Below are 21,312 nucleotides of genomic sequence, written 5' to 3'. Positions count from 1 at the left end.
ATGGAACCCGAATCAATGACATATGGCATCACTTACAAGTACATGACTGGAGATCATCCGATGATCATTATAGAAGCGTGGAGAGGGAGCAGCTACCGATGGATATCTTAGGCATGCAGTATGCAGCCGCATAGTCTCAGCAGGGAGGTACGTCAGATGCCTCTCAGTGCTATAGAGGCCAATCTGAGGACTGTGCACATTGAGACAGGATCATCTAGCTGATTGTTCAGGCCTACAGTCAGCATTTTGGAGACACGTCTGTCTTTCAAGACAATAATATGCAGGCATGCCATGCTCACCTCCCACTTCACACACACATTCAACAGAAGGTAGGAATCAACCAAATAGAAAAGTTTGTCATATCTGCTGACATAAACCCAACTGAATATCCATCAGGAAAGTTGGGGCTTGCACGCAAAGTTGCAGAAACCCTCCTCAAACTTCAGGAGGGCTACCACCGAAGAGCAGGACAATATGAGGAGCAACTAATTATCGCCTTCTGGACAGCGTGACGAGGAGAATCCAAGCATGTTACAGTGCACAAGGTGGAGCAATACAGTACTGAATGTTATCCAGATGCACAAAGATGTGCAGTTTTGGAGAGAGTACCTTTATGTTAGACATTATTTAGTTCTTATTTCACCAAAGTTATGTTTTTAGTTTAAGAAGTTTTGAATCTAAGCTCACACACTTTGGCAGATATGCAGGTGGTATAAAATTTCTTTTTTACTATAGAAATTCATGTCAAATGTGTTACATTAAATAATGCCACAATGAAAACCAGCTGAAAGCTGACTATACCCCATTCACTGAAACACGAGAGGGCCTGTAAGCACATCAAGGCACATCATCATAGTACTGCCACTGAGGGGTGAACAAGTCATGGTGAGCTTGCTCAGTGTGGCAATGTCCTTTGCAGGTATAAGCTTGTCAGTGTGTGTTGTTATACATCAGTAATTTTAGAATCTGATTGTAAAGTTCATCTTAAAAGACATATCAAAGACCAGTTGTTGATTCTTAGCATATGTACCAGTGTTTGTAATTACACTCAGCATTCACTGTTTCTGTGCCCATTCAATAGCATCACACAGTGTTTCCACTCCCTCCCCCCCCCCCCCCCCCCCCAAATTAGTAGCACATAAAAGTAAACTCATTACGTCATCCTCCACACAGATACAGCAATCGAGATCAACATGTCAGTTTTCAGTCAAACCAAGAAGCTTAAAAAAAAATCATTACATCCTTCAGAGAAACATGTGGTCCTTAATGTGTGTAAAATTGAGCTGTTGTATCCAGAGCAGCCAATGACAGATACTCTTTTGAAAACAACTGCATCTACAAGTATTGGTCACACTCTTTGAAGTCTCCCAAAACCGAAAAATCACGACAAAAGCTTTCCATGTCTTCGACAGAAGTGAGATACAAAGGGAAGAACATGTAATTTTTTTTTTTTTTAATGAATTGCCAATGACTGACAAAATGCTAGCTGCCACAAATGAAGCTCCAGATTTGGGCAATTTTCAGAGAACTAGGCTCTACAGATTATTAAGAGGCATTTACTAGTTGGACGAGACATTGTTGAACACAGGGCATACCCAAAGTAACATTTGGGTAGATAACATCATAAAATCCTCAAAACAAAGTGTTTCCATCCAGAAACAAGGGTCCATCGGGTAAAGTAAACTGACTGATTAGCACACACATTGGGAGCAAAACGGGTATGGTTGAAAGCTGTTTGTCGATTTTTGAATCCAAGAAGAGTGGAGATTTTCATGAGGAGAGGTGTGTCAATACGTTGAAGACGGGGTTTTGAGATGTCCTTCCTCCGCTACAGGAAAACACAGTTATGGTACTAGATGACGCACCATAGCATTCTCATAGAGAAAAAGTTCATAATTTGAATTCTAACACTCAAGATACATAAGAATGGCTAAAATCCTAAAATGTCACTTTTGAAGATAGTGTATAGATGAAAGGACTAATAGGTATCATTAAAGAAACACAACGTTGTGCACAAAAAATACACTGTAGATGAAATGGCTAATAACAGGGAAAACTGTTCTTCAAATTCTTCCCTACCACTGCAATTAAATGCTGCAGAGTTAGTTTGGGCCAGAATCAAACATTAAGGACATAAAAAATGTCAGAGATTAAAGAACTATTATAACAAGCAGTAAGAACACTGACTCCAGAAGAGTGGAACAAGTGTGTCCTTAATGTGATGGAAAAAGCTGGAACTCAAATGTGGAAATTAGTCAGCATTATAGAGGAGAGAGAAGAGCATTTTGTAATAAACTTGAATGACAATATTTCAAGTCTGACCGAATGAACTTAGTGTTTTTCTTCTCTAATATTATTGTAACTGGTACTGTTACCAAAATTGCTTGTATCTGAATCTGCTATGCCACCTGTAGGTGTTTTATGCTTTATTTCATTACATTGCAGCCCAAGTTAATAATACAGGGTATTTCATGAGCGACACATGCTCCGCTGTGACGTCAGCCTGGCGGCCAACTGCACATTGAGCGCGAAGGATTTTTGACCCCACTACACATCATGTGAACACTGAATGCTTTCACTAGAACAGGTAGTGGCTGGTCACACGAAACTGTTTTGGCTTCGTCCCAGCTCTCAATGAACTGACTATAAATGCAGCAGAAATGGAATACCTAAGACAGTATCGAATCCTCTGTCAAGTGACAAATTTATTCAAAGAAAAAAAGAGACAGGTAAATTATCCCTGTGTGTGTGTGTGTGTGTGTGTGTGTGTGTGTGTGTGTGTGTGGTGACTAAAGAAATTATAAATTTAAAACAGTTACAAAAACAGAATAACACATTGACTATAAATTGAAGACATTATCAATACTATTATAGCCCAGAAAGAACCGGAAAGAAAAATTCTGAGAACTGGAAACAGTTATTTAATGGCAACTACCAATATGACCATGGAGCTGCAGCTGTTGAGGAGTAGGGAAATTAGGAAGAAACAAGGACTTGTAGCGACAGGCGGAAAGAGGAAAGTTGGCAGGAGTTGAGATAACAGCAAACATTGTAGAAGACACTTACTTTGTGAACTCTAGAAGAGATATTGAGAGTCTTACGATTGGGGGAAACTATAAAATTACTGTTCAAACATAGGCATTACCTATGGAGGAACTGACTTACTGTTGCATGTTGTTAACTTAATGCTAGACTTGTTTCAAACAACTTACAAGAATAAAGCTGCTCATATTTCAATAGGTAAACACCCAGTCATATTCAAGGCACAAATGCAAAAATAGAGTGCTGTGCAAGGAAATTTAAACCCTCATCAAGCGGGGCCTTGCCGACCAAGAATCATAGTTCAGCGTTAAGTGGAAGTACAATAAACACACCATAAAAAAGACTGGCCTCACCACACAACCAAAGATGACCAATGACAGAAGTTACTGATTGTGAATGTTAATTACCAACAGATGAGCAAGTAGCATTAACTCAGTCGTTTGTAGTTTGGCCAGGGAGAGTGCAGAATTCCTCGCAGAATTTAAGAAAACACCTCCGTTTCTATAAGGCCACTTGCTAATTTAATCTCAACTGATTCATTAACAACACTATCTCAATAGTTTGAAGTGCACACCAGAACCTCTGTGTTGTTATACTACATAGGATGACTGATATCAAGGTAGCGGTCTGTAATAGCAGATTTGCTCTGCCGTTTCAAGTGTGTGAGATGATTATGCTCAGCAAACTGGTCCTCAGCCCTCCTTATGGTCTGACCAAAATATGATATGCCCAAGTTCATAGGATTCAGTAGACACCCACCTCACACAGACCAAGATAATCCTTTACAAAACCTAAAAGGGTCTGGAGGTCAAATAACACACATCACTGTTTTTCTGCAAAATAAGACCAATCCTGTTGGAAATGCTAATTGCATATGGCAAAAAGGCTATAGATTTTAAGTGTCATCTTGCTGTTTTCATCACTTATCCATTTCATGGTTGGTCAATAGCACAATCCGCATCTGATATGTGTTTCGTATAACCATCTGGAGAAAGGTGAATTGGAGTGGGCTAACTCTGCTGCAAAATCTCTGAGTCTGAGATGATGTGGGTCCTGTGAACCAAGGCATGAAGTACCCCTCATGCTGAGCCAGATGGTGGCAACTATCATCCTGAAGGGGGTAGGAGGGGGGGGGGGGAGGAGGAGGAGGAGAAGACAGCGAGAGTGGTCTTCATATAAATATTATGCCCCAAACACCACCAACCTTTCTCCTGATAAACACATAAAGGAAAGGAGGGCCGCCATCCTTTTTCACCTCTATAGGGAGCCAAACAACAAATGTATTGTTCATGTATATTTAAAAAAGCATGGAACTGTTAATGCCACCAACTCCAGAGCATGTTCCTTGATATCTTCTATGAACATATTAGCAATAATAGGTGACAGAGGGCTCCCCATCACAATTGCACCTGCCCTTGGTCACTGAATAAAAAGTAAGAAGAGGTCAACACAATGACAATTACCCATGACAACTCAGGCAGAGGAATGTGAGTGAAGAGAAAGACGACCAAACCAACATAGAAAATTCACCGAGTTCCTAATGTGATGAACACACTGGGCTACTAGTGGTCTCAACAGAGTAGCAATATGCGTTTCACTATGGAGGTGGAAAAGAACTGTTGCTTTCCCTTCCTTGATGTTTTAGTCCCAGGGGAGGTTGCTGATATGTTGGGACATACTTTTTATAGGAATCCAACTCACACTAATTTGTATCTTCAGGTCATTAGTTGTCAGCATCTGGCTCATGTAAAGGGGTACCTCATACTTTGGTACATAGGGCCCATGTCATCCCATACTGACAGTTTGTCAGCTGAGTTAACCCATCTCAAAGTAACTTTTCACCAGAATAGTTGTAGTGAAAGACATTGGATGAGCATTGCACTATCGAGCAACTGTGAACTGGGTGAGTGATGAAAATAGTGAGGTGGCATCTAAATCTATGGTCTCTTTGCCTTATGCAAGTACCATTTCCAACAGAATCTACTCTACATACATACTCTGCAAGTCACCGTATGCTGCGTGGTGGAGGGTACCTTGCACCACAGCTAATCAGTTCCTTTCCTGTTTCACTCAAAAATAGAGCAAGAGAAGAACGACTGTCTATACGCCTCCTTACAAGCTCTAATTTCTCTTATCTTACCTTTTTGGTCCATATGCAAAATGTACGTTGGTAGCAGTAGAACTGTTCTGCAGTCAGTTTCAAATGCCAGTTCTCTCAATTTGCTCAACTGTATTTCTTGAAAAGATCACCTTCCCTCCAGGGATTCCCATTTGAGTTCTCAAAGCACCTCCGCAATCGAACCCATTAGTAACAAATCTAGCAGCACGCCTCTGTATTGCTTTAGGGTCTTCCTTTAATCCGACCTAGTTGGGCTCCCAAACACTCAAACAGTACTCCAGAATGGAGTCACATTAGTGTTCTATATGCCGTCTCCTTTACAAATGACTCACACTTTCCCAAAATTCTCCCAATATATCAAAGTCTGCCACTCGCCTTCCCTACTATAGTGTTTGCACGCTTGTTTCATTTCCTATCACTTTGCAACATTACACCTAGATATTTAATCAATGTGACTGGGTCGAGAAGCACATTACTAATACTGTATTCACACATTACAGGATTGTTTCTCCTACTCATATAGATTAACATATATTTTCCTACATTTAGAGCAAGCTGCCACTCATCACACAAACTAGAAATTTTGTTGTGTCATCATGCATCCTCCTACAGTCACTCAATTATGACATCTTCTGGTACACCACATCATCATCAGCAAACAGCTGCAGACTGCTGCTCACCCTGCCCATCAAATCATTTATGTATATAGAGAATAATAGCATTTATCACATTTCAAAGGGGCAGTCCTGACAATACCCTTGTCTCTGATAAACACTCACTGTCGAGGACAATGTCCTGGGTTCTATTACTTAAAAAGTTTTAAAGCCACTCTCATATCTGGGAATCTATTCCGTATGTTCATACCTTCATTAACAGTCTGCAATGAGGCATCATGTCACATGCTTTTCAGAAACCTAGGAACACGGAATTTGCCAGTTGCCCTATATCCATGGTTCACATGATATCATGTAAGAAAAGGGCAAGCTGAGTTATGCGTGAGTGATGCTTTCTAAATCCGTGATGATTTTTGAACAAAGACTTTTCCACCTCCAGGAAATTTATTATACTTCAACTGAGAATATGTTCAAGAATTCTACAAAACAAATCTATGTTAAGAATATTGGCCTGTAATTTTGTGGGTCCATTCTTTTACCTTTATTATGTACAGGAGTCAGCTGCACTTTTTTTCCCCGTCTCTTGGGACTTTTTGCTGGGTGAGAGATTCATGTTATGCAAGCTAAGTAAGGGGCCAATGCTGTAGAGTACTCTTTGTAAAATTTGATTTGGATTCCATCCTGACCTGGTGACTTATTCGTTATCAGCTCCTTCAGTTGCTTCTCTATGCCAGGGTTTCCATTACAATGTCCTCCATATGGGAATCTGTGCAATGACCAACTGACTAAGTTTCTATGACCCTCCTGTGCGAACGATTTCTTAAATACAAAATTTAAAACTTCATCTTTCCTTATGCTATCTTCTATTACCACACCAGACTGGCCAATGAGTGACTGTATAGAAGCTGTTGGACTGCGAAGTGATTTTAAGTAGGACCAGAACATTCTTGTGTACTCTGCTACATCCTTTACTAAGGTATGACGGTGTAATTGTTGTAGGCTTTGTGCATCCATCTTTTTGAAGATGCATGAATCTCTACTAAGACTTTGGTTGAGACTCTCTACTCGGCTCTAAACCAAAGAACCCCAATCAACTCTGGGAAAAATGCTGTAAATTGTGAGCTCTACTTGCGCCCTGCATGTGAGACCAGCAGTCTTCACTACTTCTGCCAGCTACTCGTATGAACTGAGAATGGCCTCAGTACCCAAGCGACAGGTGTCACTGGTGCTGAAATGAGCCACAACTTGCAGACAACTGCAGATAAGGCCACAGCCACATTTTGCACGAATCCCCCCCCCCCTCCCTCCAATCCCAGCAGACATACTGAGTGTACATTGTCTTTCTTTCTGGCCCTGAACACATGGGGCTCCATTACACACTGAACAATAGAGCTTCTAATAACTAATACTCTTGATACTAATTGGTTATATTCTGCAGAAACATGGTGTTAGGTGCATTTCCTGACTACCACCTAAGATTAGCAATCTTTTAGGGTCTGTAATGGATGATATGAGCCTTGTTTACATAAGGTGGGTGTCTATTGTATTCTGTGTAGGAGTAGCATGTAATACATTGGTCAGACCATCAAGATCATGAAGGACAGTGTATAGAGCATAAACATCACAAACACTAACAACTGCTCAGCAAAACTGATATTACAGAACACTGCCTTGGTATCTGTTATCTATGTGCACATTTTATATGTCTGGAAAAAGAACAAGTTTCATAATGCAAAACAAGCTGACAGTAATACTGAAGAGCTGAGCTAACATAAAAGAGATATATATATATATATATATATATATATATATATATATATATATATATAGAGAGAGAGAGAGAGAGAGAGAGAGAGAGAGAGAGAGAGAGAGAGAGAGAGTGGAGGGGCAGAGAGAGAGAGAGAGAGAGAGAGAGAGAGAGAGAGAGAGAGGGAGAGAGAGAGAGGGAGGGAGAGAGAGAGAGAGAGGGAGGGGGGGAGAGAGAGAGAGAGAGAGAGAGAGAGAGGGAGAGAGAGAGGGAGAGAGAGAGGGAGGGTGGGAGGGAGGGAGGGTGGGAGGGAGGGAAGGAGGGAGGGAGAGTGGGAGGGAGAGAGGGAGGGAGCGAGGGAGGGAGGGTTGGGGAGGGGGGACAGGCAGGGAGGTAGGGGGGGTGGCAGGCAGGCAGGGAGGGAGGGGGGGAGGCAGGCAGGCAGGGAGGGAGGGAGGGAGGGAAGGAAGCAGGCAGGGAGGGAGGGAGGGAGGGAAGGAAGCAGGCAGGGAGGGAGGGAGGGAAGGAAGCAGGCAGGGTGGGAGGGAGGGAGGGAGGTAGCTACGGTATAGAGGTACAAAAGTTGTCTGTGGCCTTCTGAACAAGTCTTAATTTCATTAACTTTGCCACTAATTTCACTAACTTTGCCACTGTGTTATAACAGACCTCAAGATTAAAAAATACACTTCTGAGAGTTGACCAAGTAGCAAAGACTGCTGTTTTACTGCCCCCATGTTTAAGATTGTTGAGAGTGGAATGATACCTTTTGAACCCATAGTAAAACTAACTAAATAGCCCCCAATATTGTAGAACATAGGTTAGATGATAGTGCTAGTACCTTTCACACACAGCAGCTGATGGTAATACTCTAGCTGGTATGGTTCATTCCTTGTCAGAGTAGGTGTGACCAAAACTGCCTCTGTGTACGAACCACAACAATTACCACCCGGGAACATTCTATTAAAAGTATTTCTCACATCTCATTTTTCAGGAGTTGTACTCTGCAAGAAAATGCAGTACCTAGCTCCCACATGAAGAATGGCTAGTTGTTTCCTTTCAGTGTTGGAAATGAAAGTCCCAGAAGCAAAAAGCTAAATCCTTCTATTAAGTGGGAGCAACTGTTTGGATATTTATTATGCAGAGGACAGCTGTGGTGAAGCAGCATAGAACATTCATTCAATGGCCACTCCGCAACTGGCTCTGTTCCTGTCTAAATCATTATTTTAGTGCAGGCTATGTCCTGCGATCATATGAATGTCTTTAAGTTTAAACATTGTCTCCCGCAGACAGAAATGTGGAGATTTATCTTGTGTTATTAGTTTCTGTTTCCCCGTGTGTATTCTAAATCATTTTTGTTGCAGTGCAGTGTAGAACGCACTCTATCATTGAGTTTCAACGCTGTGTGTTTCTCTTTTCACTTCATGCAGACACAGCCTTAGTATCGTTAATGTCAGAGAGAATTAATGTTCTGACACTGAACTACACAGGATCATCATTGTCATTATTATTATCATCATTTTACCACCCCCCTGCTGCCGCCATCATAACCCTTTGTTATCGTTATTCCTTGCAATGGAGCAGCCAGCATAAAGTAAAGACTGGGATACATCAAGCCAGCATAAAATACAGACTGGGAAATGTCGAGCCCTGAATTTACATTTTGTAAAACTGCTATATTTTGTAGATGTATAGTTTTTTAATTGACCAACAAATGGCATTTAGTGCAAAGTTTACGCTAGAACTCATATATGCAGAGTTTTATTCTATCTTTGCAGCTTGCTTTTATGTGGAAATATCTGTCTTTACAACTAGATTTTTCATAAGTGATGCAAATTACTTGGCAAATGTTGGAAGCTATTTTGACTTACTCATTTTCTATGTCTCAAAGTCATGCAATTTCCTATTAACTACATAATCTTTTTCTCTTCTAGAGCCAGTAAAAATTTCTGGCTCTGCACTAGGTGTTTTGTAGGACAATTAATGCATATTTGCTACAAATGAAATGTACGCTGATCATGGCATCTGTGTCGAAATTCTCCTAATTCGTATTTTACAAGTCTTTTTGTATGGTTATACTTAACATTTCCATTGCCTCACAGAATTTCAAGAAAAATGGACATATTTTAGCATGATAAATCAAGATTTTAAAGTATTACCGGACAATCATACAGATGAAGGTTCTTCTTGAAGTAGCTGTTTTCACTAGTTCATCACTGAGCAGCTTCATTATGTCTTGTGCAAACCACTTAATCTCTTACATTTATTGGAGATCTAATATTAAAGAACCATGCACTTGAGAATGATCAGTACAGTCAAAGATTTTCTGTTTGGTTCTTGAATACTAATGTGCATGTCTTAAGTCTAAAGGGTTGAGCCACAGACTATAGGAGGAGCTGTGATGAACTTTCCTATCAAGATACTGCATACTCATTGTGTGCCAGTTTCTATGATCCACAAACACGATATCCAATCTTCACAACTCCACATATCTATCTTCTTTATTCAAACTATCGATTACCATGTATTACCGCAGTATTTGAATGGTCCAATTAGTAAAATATTTGTATATTACCTTTCAGCATTTTGGCCAGTATGCTGTGAACGGGAATATAAGTTGTGTTTGGCCATTAAATGGAATTTACCATTTAAAGGGATAATGTAAATTTTATACTTCAAGTGATAATGGTCTGCTGTTGAACCACTTATTTCTTACATCAAGTGAAGCATTAGTATTACAGGGTGATTCAAAAAGAATACCACAACTTTAGGAATTTAAAACTCTGCAACGACAAAAGGCAGAGCTAAGCACTATCTGTCGGCGAATTAAGGGAGCTATAAAGTTTCATTTAGTTGTACATTTGTTCGCTTGAGGCGCTGTTGACTAGGCGTCAGCGTCAGTTGATGCTAAGATGGCGACCGCTCAAGAGAAAGCTTTTTGTGTTATTGAGTACGGCAGAAGTGAATCGACGACAGTTGTTCAGCGTGCATTTCGAACGAAGTATGGTGTTAAACCTCCTGATAGGTGGTGTATTAAACGTTGGTATAAACAGTTTACAGAGAATGGGTGTTTGCGCAAAGGGAAAAGTTCTGGATGGCCGAGAACGAGTGATGAAAATGTAGCACGCATCCAGCAAGCATTTGTTCGCAGCCCAGGAAAATCGACTCGCAGAGCTAGCAGAGAGCTGCAAATTCCACAATCAACTGTATGGAGAGTCCTACGAAAAAGGTTAGTTATGAAACCTGAACGTCAACTACCCGAGGCGATGGATCGGCCGCCAGGCAGCCCATGACAAGAGCACTTCATCACTGGCCTCCAAGAAGCCCTGATCTTACCCCCTGCGATTTTTTCTTATGGGGGTATGTTAAGGATATGGTGTTTCGGCCACCTCTCCCAGCCACCATTGATGATTTGAAACGAGAAATAACAGCAGCTATCCAAACTGTTACGCCTGATATGCTACAGAGAGTGTGGAACGAGTTGGAGTATCGGGTTGATATTGCTCGTGTGTCTGGAGGGGGCCATATTGAACATCTCTGAACTTGTTTTTGAGTGAAAAAAAACCTTTTTAAATACTCTTTGTGATGATGTATAACAGAAGGTTATATTATGTTTCTTTCATTAAATACACATTTTTAAAGTTGTGGTATTCTTTTTGAATCACCCTGTATATTAAATGTAGTGTAACTGTTAACACCTATATTTATAGTCACGAAATGTACACGTTTACAACTTACCTTCTAGAGCTACAGCGTGCCCATTCTCTAACAGGAAATCATCACTACTGCGCTTTGCAGAATCACCTGTGCCACTATCTTTATCACTTGACTGTTCTGATGTTACATCAATATAGAGATTGGGAACAGAACCTCTGCAGTCCGGATGTGACCGCAAAAGTGTGCTCGGATAAGGACAGGCATCATTTCCGGCTTCCATTAAACCCATTCTTTTACGTGTATGATAGATAATGACAACCCAAATCACCGAAGTCCCAACTGCACAACACACCACAGTTATTATGATGATTCCTGTTATATCACCATCTGTCACACCAACAGCAGATGCTAAAAAGAGATGTATATATCAATTCATTGTACGAAACAATAAAAAATCACATTACCTAAAATTTTCTGGTTCTTGTACCACAAAATACATTATATATCCAAAAAATTACAGCTAATGAGAAACATGTGATGCATTTATTATAAAACACTTTGGCAAAAAACAGTAAAAAAAAGAAGGAAAAGAAGAGGGAGGGCTCTTTCAATTGTTAGTATTTTGGTATCCCACAGGTTCTAGTGGTAAAATTAAATTCTGCAGTATTGTTGTAAAACCCTTCTACCTTTCTGGCCAAAAAAGGTGATTTAAATTATCCGAAGATCAGCTGAGAGATATTTCATTAAACAAATTTAGTAAATATAATTTGAAAGAATAAAACCTTACTATTTATGAATAGCTAATTACATGACCTATTTCAGTAAGAGAAATCAGAAAACAATCAATAGTAATGTGGGTGAGCACTGACAAATGAACAGAACAGAATAAATCAGTAAGGCAAAATATTCTGATTAAACTATTTGAGAACTACTATCATACTTTTACAAAGCACTTACAATACAACAGTTCATTTTTCTAGGCAACATACACTTTTTACTAACATACCACTGGCCATTCAATTCGCAACACTACAAATGCAGCATGCACCAAAAATCAAATTGGCAGGAACTGCATGCTTGGCTACGCAAATGATTAGCATTTAAATGCACAAAGTAGATACAAGTAATGTCATTTACATTCTGTATTTTACATAAGATTACGTGTCAGGTTTCTCACTGAGGAATCACATTAAAATGTTGTTTGTTAGTGAGAAGATCATTTCATGCAATATATCAGAAAGAAATGTCTACTAACATCTGCTGGAATTCAACAATGACAGGATTGTGGCCTATCGAGCCTGTGGTTTATCATTTTGTAATACTGCTATTCACAACAGTCGGGACCCCACAACTATCACGTGAACACGGAATCGAAGAGGTCAGGAGGGACATACTTAATGTCATGGAGGATCAGAATGGCCCCATGCTGATAGCGTCCATGAAGAAAAACAAATAATTTGCTCGGCCATGATGTATCACACAGCTACGTCATATACCTCGAGTCAGAAATGGGCTTCTTTGCAGCAAGATAAATTTCCAGATGAACAGTGCTAAAATGTCTGAAGCACCACAGACTGTCAGTACGGTGACCATTTTCGTGGCTTCTCTCAATGCGGCAGCAGAGAGGTGCCAAAAGGGGTGCACTCAACGACAACAGTAGACAATGGAAGTGTCAGTGTATGGAGGCTATGAGGAGAGCGAACATGGTGATTCTATTCATCATCACGATCATAAAGGCATCTAGTTCTCACCGTCAGTAATCTGGACAATAACCAGTGGCTGCACCCTATTTTGAAGGTCTCCACAATGTTACCTTGCAACAAGAAAATACAAAATCACAAATTGCCCATGCTGTCCCAATCTACCTCGATACAGAGTGTCTTCGACTGGGGCCCTGGCCAACCTGTTTTTGAGATTTCTCAAGTCCCTACAATTGATGAACTCTGGCATAGTGTTGAAGCAGCATGGAATGATGTGCCCATATCTATCATCCAAGCTCTGTTTCACTTGATGCCCAGCCAGTTAGAGCTACTGTTGGTACCAGAGGTGGCAGATCTGTGTACTACAACTCACAAGCTGTGTACCACAAAATCACCTACATGTTTTATTCCTATATACTGTGTATATAATGTAAATAAAATTTCTTTATTTCCTATCCTTCCTTGTGATGTAATTTTAATGACCAGCAGTGAACTTGCAAACACACATGTGAAACTAAAGTGCTGCTGTGATCCATGAATTAACCACACTTAGGATTTCTCCAATTGAAACATAATCATAAACTACAATGGCCAAAATTTGTATTCTGTAACTCTGAACTAACTGGCCATACATAACCTTCATGCAAATGAGCACACGATCTCCATTTAATCTACATCTGATTCAAACCCCACTTGTGTGCACTTTAACATTACTACTTTCATAAGTATTATTGTGAAGTTGCCAAACTTACCTGGAACAACAGTCAGCTTGGAGTAACCCCTTTCGGTTCCCAGAGTATTGGACATCTCGCACTCATAGGTTCCTGCATCAGAAGGTATTGTGTTAACAATCACCAACAGCTGATCTTCAGCAGTAAAAAAATGTCTTTCTGTTGTAATCAAATTTCCTCCATCTTTTTTCCAAACCAGTTTTGGTTTTGGTGAGCCCGATGCCATGCACTCTATAACAATTGGTTCTCCTGCTGTTATTTCCTTGCTCTCCATTGGCTTCACAAATGATGGAGGTTCTAAATTATAAACAAACACAAAAATTAAGTCAAAATCTTACAATAAAATAATATATAATTGTACAATATATTAAAATGTAACATGAATATTGTAAACATGATTTCGAATCATTTGGACTACAGGTACCTGACCACTTAATGTATACGAACAGGTAACAAAACTGGCACCGTAGAGGTTAAATTGTGACTCTCAACAGCGCAGTTTCACCATGCTCGCTCCATTTTTAGGGGATGAATGCGGTTAAAAGGTAAATATTTAAAAAGTTCCTGTGATAAAAGTTCAGTTAAAATCTCACCCACTCTCACTCATTTACACTGATCATCATTTAATCACTCACAATCATCCATAATTTGAAACTACAAACAATGCCTGTCTGTCAAATCTGTTTAAAATGGGTAGAGTAAGTAAGAAATACCTAAAATAGCAGCTCAGGAAAATGTGGCTGGCCAATTACCTACAAAAACACTGGAAGAAACAGCCACAGCTAAAAAAAGACATTTTCCAAAAGCGTAGCTACAAGTTTGATCTTGTTTATGTACCTGTCTACCAATCAAAGCCTCAACTACACTGTTTAAGCTTTTGTGTCTCTGTCTCTTCAGAATCCAGACCTCATTGTATAAATCCTCATCTGAAATGGCACTTTCACCTTACGTAAATGTTCTGCAGAATTATTCCTCGCTTCATTAGCCCATATTTGTACATAATTGAAAGCAAGCTTTTGCAGTGGATTTTTACTGGGCAGTTACAGTTTTTCAGAAAACCACTTAAAGGATTCATCCCATTATATTTATGAGTTCTTCTCAAATGACATCTCACAGCATGAAAAAATGAAGTTCTTCTTTAGGACATTACCATTTATCACATTTTATTTTCTACCAATAAAGCTGTTAGTGAGTTTCCAACCTATTTCAGTACACAGGAAGGAAGGAAGGTAGCTTAGGGTTTAACATCACATTGACAACAAATCATTAGAGACAAAGGACAAGCTTAGATTGGGGATGGCAAGGAGTGAAATCAATTATTTATATTTCAAAGAAACCACTCCACCATTTGCTTTAAGTGGTTTAGGGAAACCATGAAAAATCTAAACCTGGATGGTCAGACAGGGATCTGAACACTGTCATATTGAATGCAAGTTCAGAGTCACTGCATCACCCTGTTCAGTTATTCAGCGTACATCTGATTTTTGCTACCTAAGCAAGTTATTAAGATAATTTTTCCAACTTTCTCCAGTTCTATTTTTTACGACCAATTACACAATTGTCTCTTAGATATTGTTTATCTGTGTGTCGGTCACATGATCAAATGATTTTAAATTGACTGAACAGTTTTCCCTCTCTAGTGCCCCATCCTGTCTGAAAACATGAACCCTTTAGGTAAGAGTAAAATTAATAAATATCTTTTAAGTAATGTAAGTACATTTTTATTATGTGTATTGGAACACCTGTCAAGAATTTGCTAACAAACAAGGTTTGTACTCACCCAAAACACTTAAGGTAGCATTTGCGACAATGAATCCAGCCGTGTTCTTGGCAGTGCAAGTGTATACTCCCATATCAGATGCCTTAACATTAACAATGAAAAAGACATCATCTGTAGGCATTACATGCATGCGGCGTTCTCTTGCTGCTGGAAAGTCATTTCCACCATCTTTCTGCCACACTATTTCTGGAAGAGGCAGGCCAGTGGCTGCACATTCCAAACGGGCTGTACTCCCAGCCTTTGTAGTTACATCAGTGGGAATTTTTGTAAAACTAGGAAAGGCTGTGGAAAAAGAAGAAAGAGTAACTTCTGTCTTTGTGATATAAAGTAACATTGGTGTAAAGTTTCTTCACACACCCCAAAAAGAGAAAATTACCAGTGAATTAATACCAGTATTTCTGGAAAACAATTCAGTTTGTGAACTATGTTATCACAATATTTATTGCAACAAAAAGTCTGGAACAACATCTTCAACTGGTTAGACAAACCACACTGTAAACTCCTTACGCAACAAACCTCATAATTCCCTACACAAATAAAGTCTATCTCTGAGATTAGTTACTGTGTTGGAGAAAAGGTTACTTGCAAATAGTTATGAGAAATGTTAATACAACTCTAATGGAATCCTCAGATCTGATGGAATATACAGGGTGTCCGAGGAGGAATGGTCAATATTCAAAGGTATGACAGGAATAATCATTCAAAGCAAAAAAGCCTAGTCAACATGGATTCTAAAAGGTATACCTTACGAGCTACAAGCTCTTCTTCATCTTTGCTACTTTGAAACATCTCTCCTACTGAACAAGTGCTCATAGCTCTTACGGTATGCAGTTTACCATGTTTACTATACTTTTTTGCTCTGGATGGTAGTTCCTGTCATATCCCTGAATACTGACCCTTCCTCCTGGGACACCCTGTATACAGGAAAGACAGACTGAACTCAAATGATGATGGCAGACTTATTTCCATCAAAACCACTGTCAACTACAAGAAGTTAAACAACAAAAATAAGCATTAAATATATACAAGAAAGTAGCTGATCAATTATATCAAACCAAGTAACAAAACAGCACAACGTAATTGTCAGGACTTTCACTGTCATTTCTCGATGTTTTGTCTATTTTGCAGTCTTGGGCTGATGACTGTTCTATCTATTATCTTTAGTTTTGTCAACAGAAGTGGCTGGTAATCTCAAAGAATCATCCTCCATCAGATGGGGCAAAATGCTTCAAAAATATTTATAGAATACCAAATATACATTTCCTGATCAAGCAAATTGTCAGGAAGCATTTTTTTATTTGTTAACAAATTACAGAGAGATACATGTATTTGTAGAAGTGGCAAAGAAAGAGATCTATGTGACACTGTATTTAAAATGCTTGTTAATTAATTATATAATCCACTAACAAGGACACTGTTCATTTTTTCCTCAAAAACCTTTATCTCACACAACCTAGAATTTGAGGAGTAACAGAAAACTGTTCCCAAGCTTATGCAGTCATTTGTAACCCCTGAAAACAAAATGGCATAAGGTGTTCTGATTGGGGCATTGGAACGTTTTCAGTCATCCCACAGAATGCATAATAACCTCTAAGACTTCATGAATGGGACATCAGTGAAGAGTGTTTCATGGCTTTGGTAGCAGCACTGAACACGTGTCAGAACTCACAGTGTTCACTTGACAATGATTTAACACCACACTAGAGTACTTAGGTCCTTATTCTGAAGTAAAATCATCCAAACAGTACTGACTGGTCTGCTGGTCACACATCTATAAGAGCTGCATAAAGACCTGCTGTTTTCCTCACAACATAAGATGGAGCTACTTGACAGGGAACAACCACTGTAACTCCAGGGAAGAATGTTTGCACTTGGCAGTATAAAGGTTCTGGATGTTATAGCTACAATAATTGAACAAATGCCAAGTTTGCTTCGTACTACAAAATGCGCAGGTGTTTCTAAATAACACTGTGAAGTGTTATTATAAGAATGATTAACTGCAAGAGTTACATTCACAGTCAATGAAATGGGAAAATCCATCTAAATGTCTTGATCTATATCTGTTAAAAATTATGTTGCACTCCACATGACGGCTCACAATTATTGGCAGATCAAGCATACTAGCAAAGTAGTTCTACAGCACTTTCTTCCAATCTGTCATTGCATGTTTACACACAACTCCTGTAAATAGCAGGTGTATAGCTTATGCCAATAATGTCCTATATGAGTTTAGATCGGATGATTTTGATGGCTAGGACCACAGTAGCATGATTTGAGACTTATACCGTCAATTAAATGATGCTTGTGCAAGAAAATGCACTATAATAGTTCACACAGATGTGCGGTCAGTGTGGTGCAGCTTGTAGAGAACTTGTGGACGTTGTAGCAGCACATTCATTCCATAGAGTCAGACAGTATATCCCATGGAAAATTAAGTAAGGTAGTTGCAGCAGATTCATAGTATAGTTTCAAATAGGCTCCCCACTAACTATAGTAGTAGTAGTAGTAGTAGTAGTAGAAGAAGAAGAAGATTCATACCATAGATTTTAAGCTAAGTGTACCACAATGGCCATACACTCATTTGTTAGAGAACAGTATTATTCTTCAACTAATACTGATTTTTGTTGTGGGTACGCCTTGATGTGGTGGAAATTTGATACTGATGTATACGAAATGTTAATCTCCAATCATCCTTGATATAAACTGAAAGTGACCTAACATCCATGCTAGCATCACATTCTTATGCGATTTTTATTTGATTCCTCACATCACTTGTGTTTTATGTTACACAAAAGACTTGTAAAACTTGCAGCAGACTCCTAAATAGCAACAGATGAGGAATCGAATGGTGTGAGCAATACATCCAAGTCTTTACTGATTGGTGGGGCAGTGAGGCTTCTATTTGCAAACTTCCACAGGATTTCTAAATCACTTTCTAAATCACTATCTTTGGCAGTATCAGCGCATCCATTGTCAACATGTATGAAGGTGATATGATGAGATTAATATCTCAAGACTCAAAACAGTGAATATATTTAAAACATCCACGTGTCGTGAACCCGCGCAGCTTATACACTGCAATATGGATCGCCATGGACAGACAAAATCTATAATAATGCATGTTAAACCACTGTTTGATGATTATGTCAAGTACGTGTTGGAACATAGAGTTTAAAAAGAGGCATTAGAAAAGTGTGTAGGTGTGAGTACGTCTGCTAGTATTACTCCTATAAACAGAAATTCTAATCACACTTAAGTCTATTAGTGCTCCAATTGATTTGCATCCAATAGAAGCTAAATTTAAAGGATATAAAAAGAGGAGTTATTTGGATCATGTAGTCTTTGATACATTTATGGAAGTGACTACCATGATGGACAATCTGCTCCCATGGACCAACATCCCATGCAGTTATTCTGTGAAATGACATTTTTTTTTTTTTTTACAAACTGCACTTTCTTCTTATTATTACACAAAGTAAAATGTGCATTTAACAGTTTAAGGCTTCTTATACATGCTCCAAAATCCATGACGGTAACACCACCTGTGGCAGACAGTTGATCCCGTATATACTAGTCTAACATATGCCGTATACCATGTGATAAGATGAATCACAATTGTGTATAACTGGAATTGTATGTATTGAACTGACTGGAATTGAAGTATGTACAGGTGAACTATACAAGATGTATATGGGAGGGAGATTGCTCAGTATCTCACCATATTCGCACTTAGTACAAAATATTCAATGTCCAATCTTCATCCAAAATATTTCAGGGTAGCCTTCACAAAATCCAGCTCCCAACAGCCTAGAACAACTGTAAGTTCAATGATTTTCAGAAATATTTTACTACAGTCACACATATTTCAATGCCCTAAAACCTAGAAGACTTATAGAATTTCTCCAAGTTTGCACTCACATCACATCTACTGACCATTGCTATTATGACCAGCAAAACATCTTCTGCACGAGGTCTCTTGTTGAAGGAATCATACTGACATTCATCAAAAAATGATTTAGAAATCATGTGGAAGTGTGGAAGTTTGCAAACAGAGGTTCCACTATTCAATCAGTGTAATGGTATGAGCAATACATGAAAGGTTTTCATTATCATAATTGTATGATAATGAAAACCTTTCATGTATTGCTCATACCATTAGATTCCTAAACTGTCCCATTTGGAAATCTACTGGAAGCATTACATGCCTTATGTATAACATAAAACACTTACAATTTAAGTGAGGAATCGGTTTAAAATCACTTAAAATTGCAAAGCTGGCCTGGACATTAGACTGCTATTTGTTTAAAGGAAGGAATGGAGTTTACCATTTTGTTTACATCAATAACAAATTTCCATCACAGCAAGGCATAACAACAGTGGAAACCAGTGTTAGTCAAAGAACAATACAGTAGTGTCATCTATTAAAAACCATTTGCTCAATCCAGTAGGGCTGCTGCTGCTGCTGCTGCTACTACTACTACTACTACTGCAGCTAGTGGGCAACCTATTTGAATCACTAGTATAAATCAAATGCTACCATCTCATTGAATTCATCACAGGATCTGCTATTTGAATCTATGGGATGACTGTGCTCCTGCAACAACCACTAGTACTCTTATCAATTGCATCACACTGACCACACACCTGCATGAACTATTGTAGCGAGTTTTCCTGCATAAGCATCCTTTAACTGACTGTAGCATAAGGTGGTTTGAGGAGCACTCTCACAATCATGGCTTAACCATCAGATTCATGTGATATGAATGCTTCATGGATGTTATTGGATGTCAGCTCTACACCAGCAATTTACAGGACTTGTGTGTAAACATGCAATGACAGATTGGAAGCAACCACTGTAAAACTGCATCACTAGCATGCTTGATCTGCCACCACTCTAAGTCATTATCTGGAGTGTGGTGTATGTTGTAACAACAGTAGCTAGAGACAATGAGTTAGATTTTCATTTGAATATATTTTGATTGACTGTGAATGTAACTCTTACAGGTAATCATTCTTACAATGACACTTCACAGTGATATCTAGAAAGAACTGTACATTTTGTAATATGAAGCAAAAACGGCATTGGTTAAAAATTATTGTAGCCATAACATCCAGAACCTTTATACCGCTGTGTGCAAACATTCTTATATGGAGTTACATTGCACTTTCTCTGTCAAGTAGCTCAGTCTATATCATGAGGAAAAGTCACACGTTTATACAGCGTTTAGAGCTGTGTCTCCAGCAGACCAAACAGTACTTCTTGGATGAGTTTACTTTAAAATAAGGACATAAGTACTGTAACATGGTGTCAAAACATTGCCAAGTTAATGTTGTGAGTTCTGGCACTTGTTCAGTGTGACTACCAAAACCATAAAAAACATTTCACTGATGTCCCATTCCTCAAATCTTTGATGATATTATGCATTCTGTTATAATGATTGAGAAGATCACAACTGCCTAATCGGGGCACTTGATGTGTGTTGTTAGCCGAGTTCAAAAATGAATAAATAACTATATTTGGTTTTTGAATGTACAGGCTGAATGGTAGGGGAGCAGGTCTGACACACAAAAATGAGATGATCTTATAAAAATAGTATTAGGAAGAGCTAATGAAAGACATAGACTTCTTGGAGGAAAAAAAAAAAAAATTGCCATGTACCATAATGGAGACGGCACTGAAGATGCCAGTACAATCAAGTGTACAAATTTGTTTGGTATGCTTATGAAGTATGCATGACAACAGAGACCAAACAAAATGAGAGACATTCTTCAAGGATCATAAAAGATACATTCTTCATTGATCATAAAAGATACATGTAATCCAGACGAAACTGTACTGGTAGGGAGCTGGTTAGAAGTACCAATATATTGATTTAGGTAGAAAATTTCATTAATTTTGGTACAGTATTTGTTGACTTTGGAATA

General features: G+C 38.9%; 1 protein-coding gene across 1 annotated transcript in view; it reads right to left on the bottom strand.

Annotated features, from left to right (window-relative positions):
- The window catches only part of LOC124556476 (leucine-rich repeats and immunoglobulin-like domains protein 3), a 77,086-nt gene that overhangs the window by 4,588 nt on the left and 51,186 nt on the right, over nt 1–21,312 (bottom strand). Inside the window, exons 10-12 of the mRNA XM_047130431.1 lie at nt 15,388–15,669; nt 13,629–13,904; nt 11,258–11,584 (exon numbers count right to left, since the gene is read on the bottom strand). Of these exons, the coding sequence (XP_046986387.1) occupies nt 11,258–11,584; nt 13,629–13,904; nt 15,388–15,669 (885 nt within the window). The remainder of the gene's footprint in view (nt 1–11,257; nt 11,585–13,628; nt 13,905–15,387; nt 15,670–21,312) is intronic.

Source organism: Schistocerca americana, chromosome X, assembly GCF_021461395.2.
Source record: "Schistocerca americana isolate TAMUIC-IGC-003095 chromosome X, iqSchAmer2.1, whole genome shotgun sequence".
NCBI lineage: Eukaryota > Metazoa > Arthropoda > Insecta > Orthoptera > Acrididae > Schistocerca > Schistocerca americana.
The sequence above is the reverse complement of the archived record's forward strand: the minus strand, read 5'-3'. Positions and strand labels throughout refer to the sequence as shown.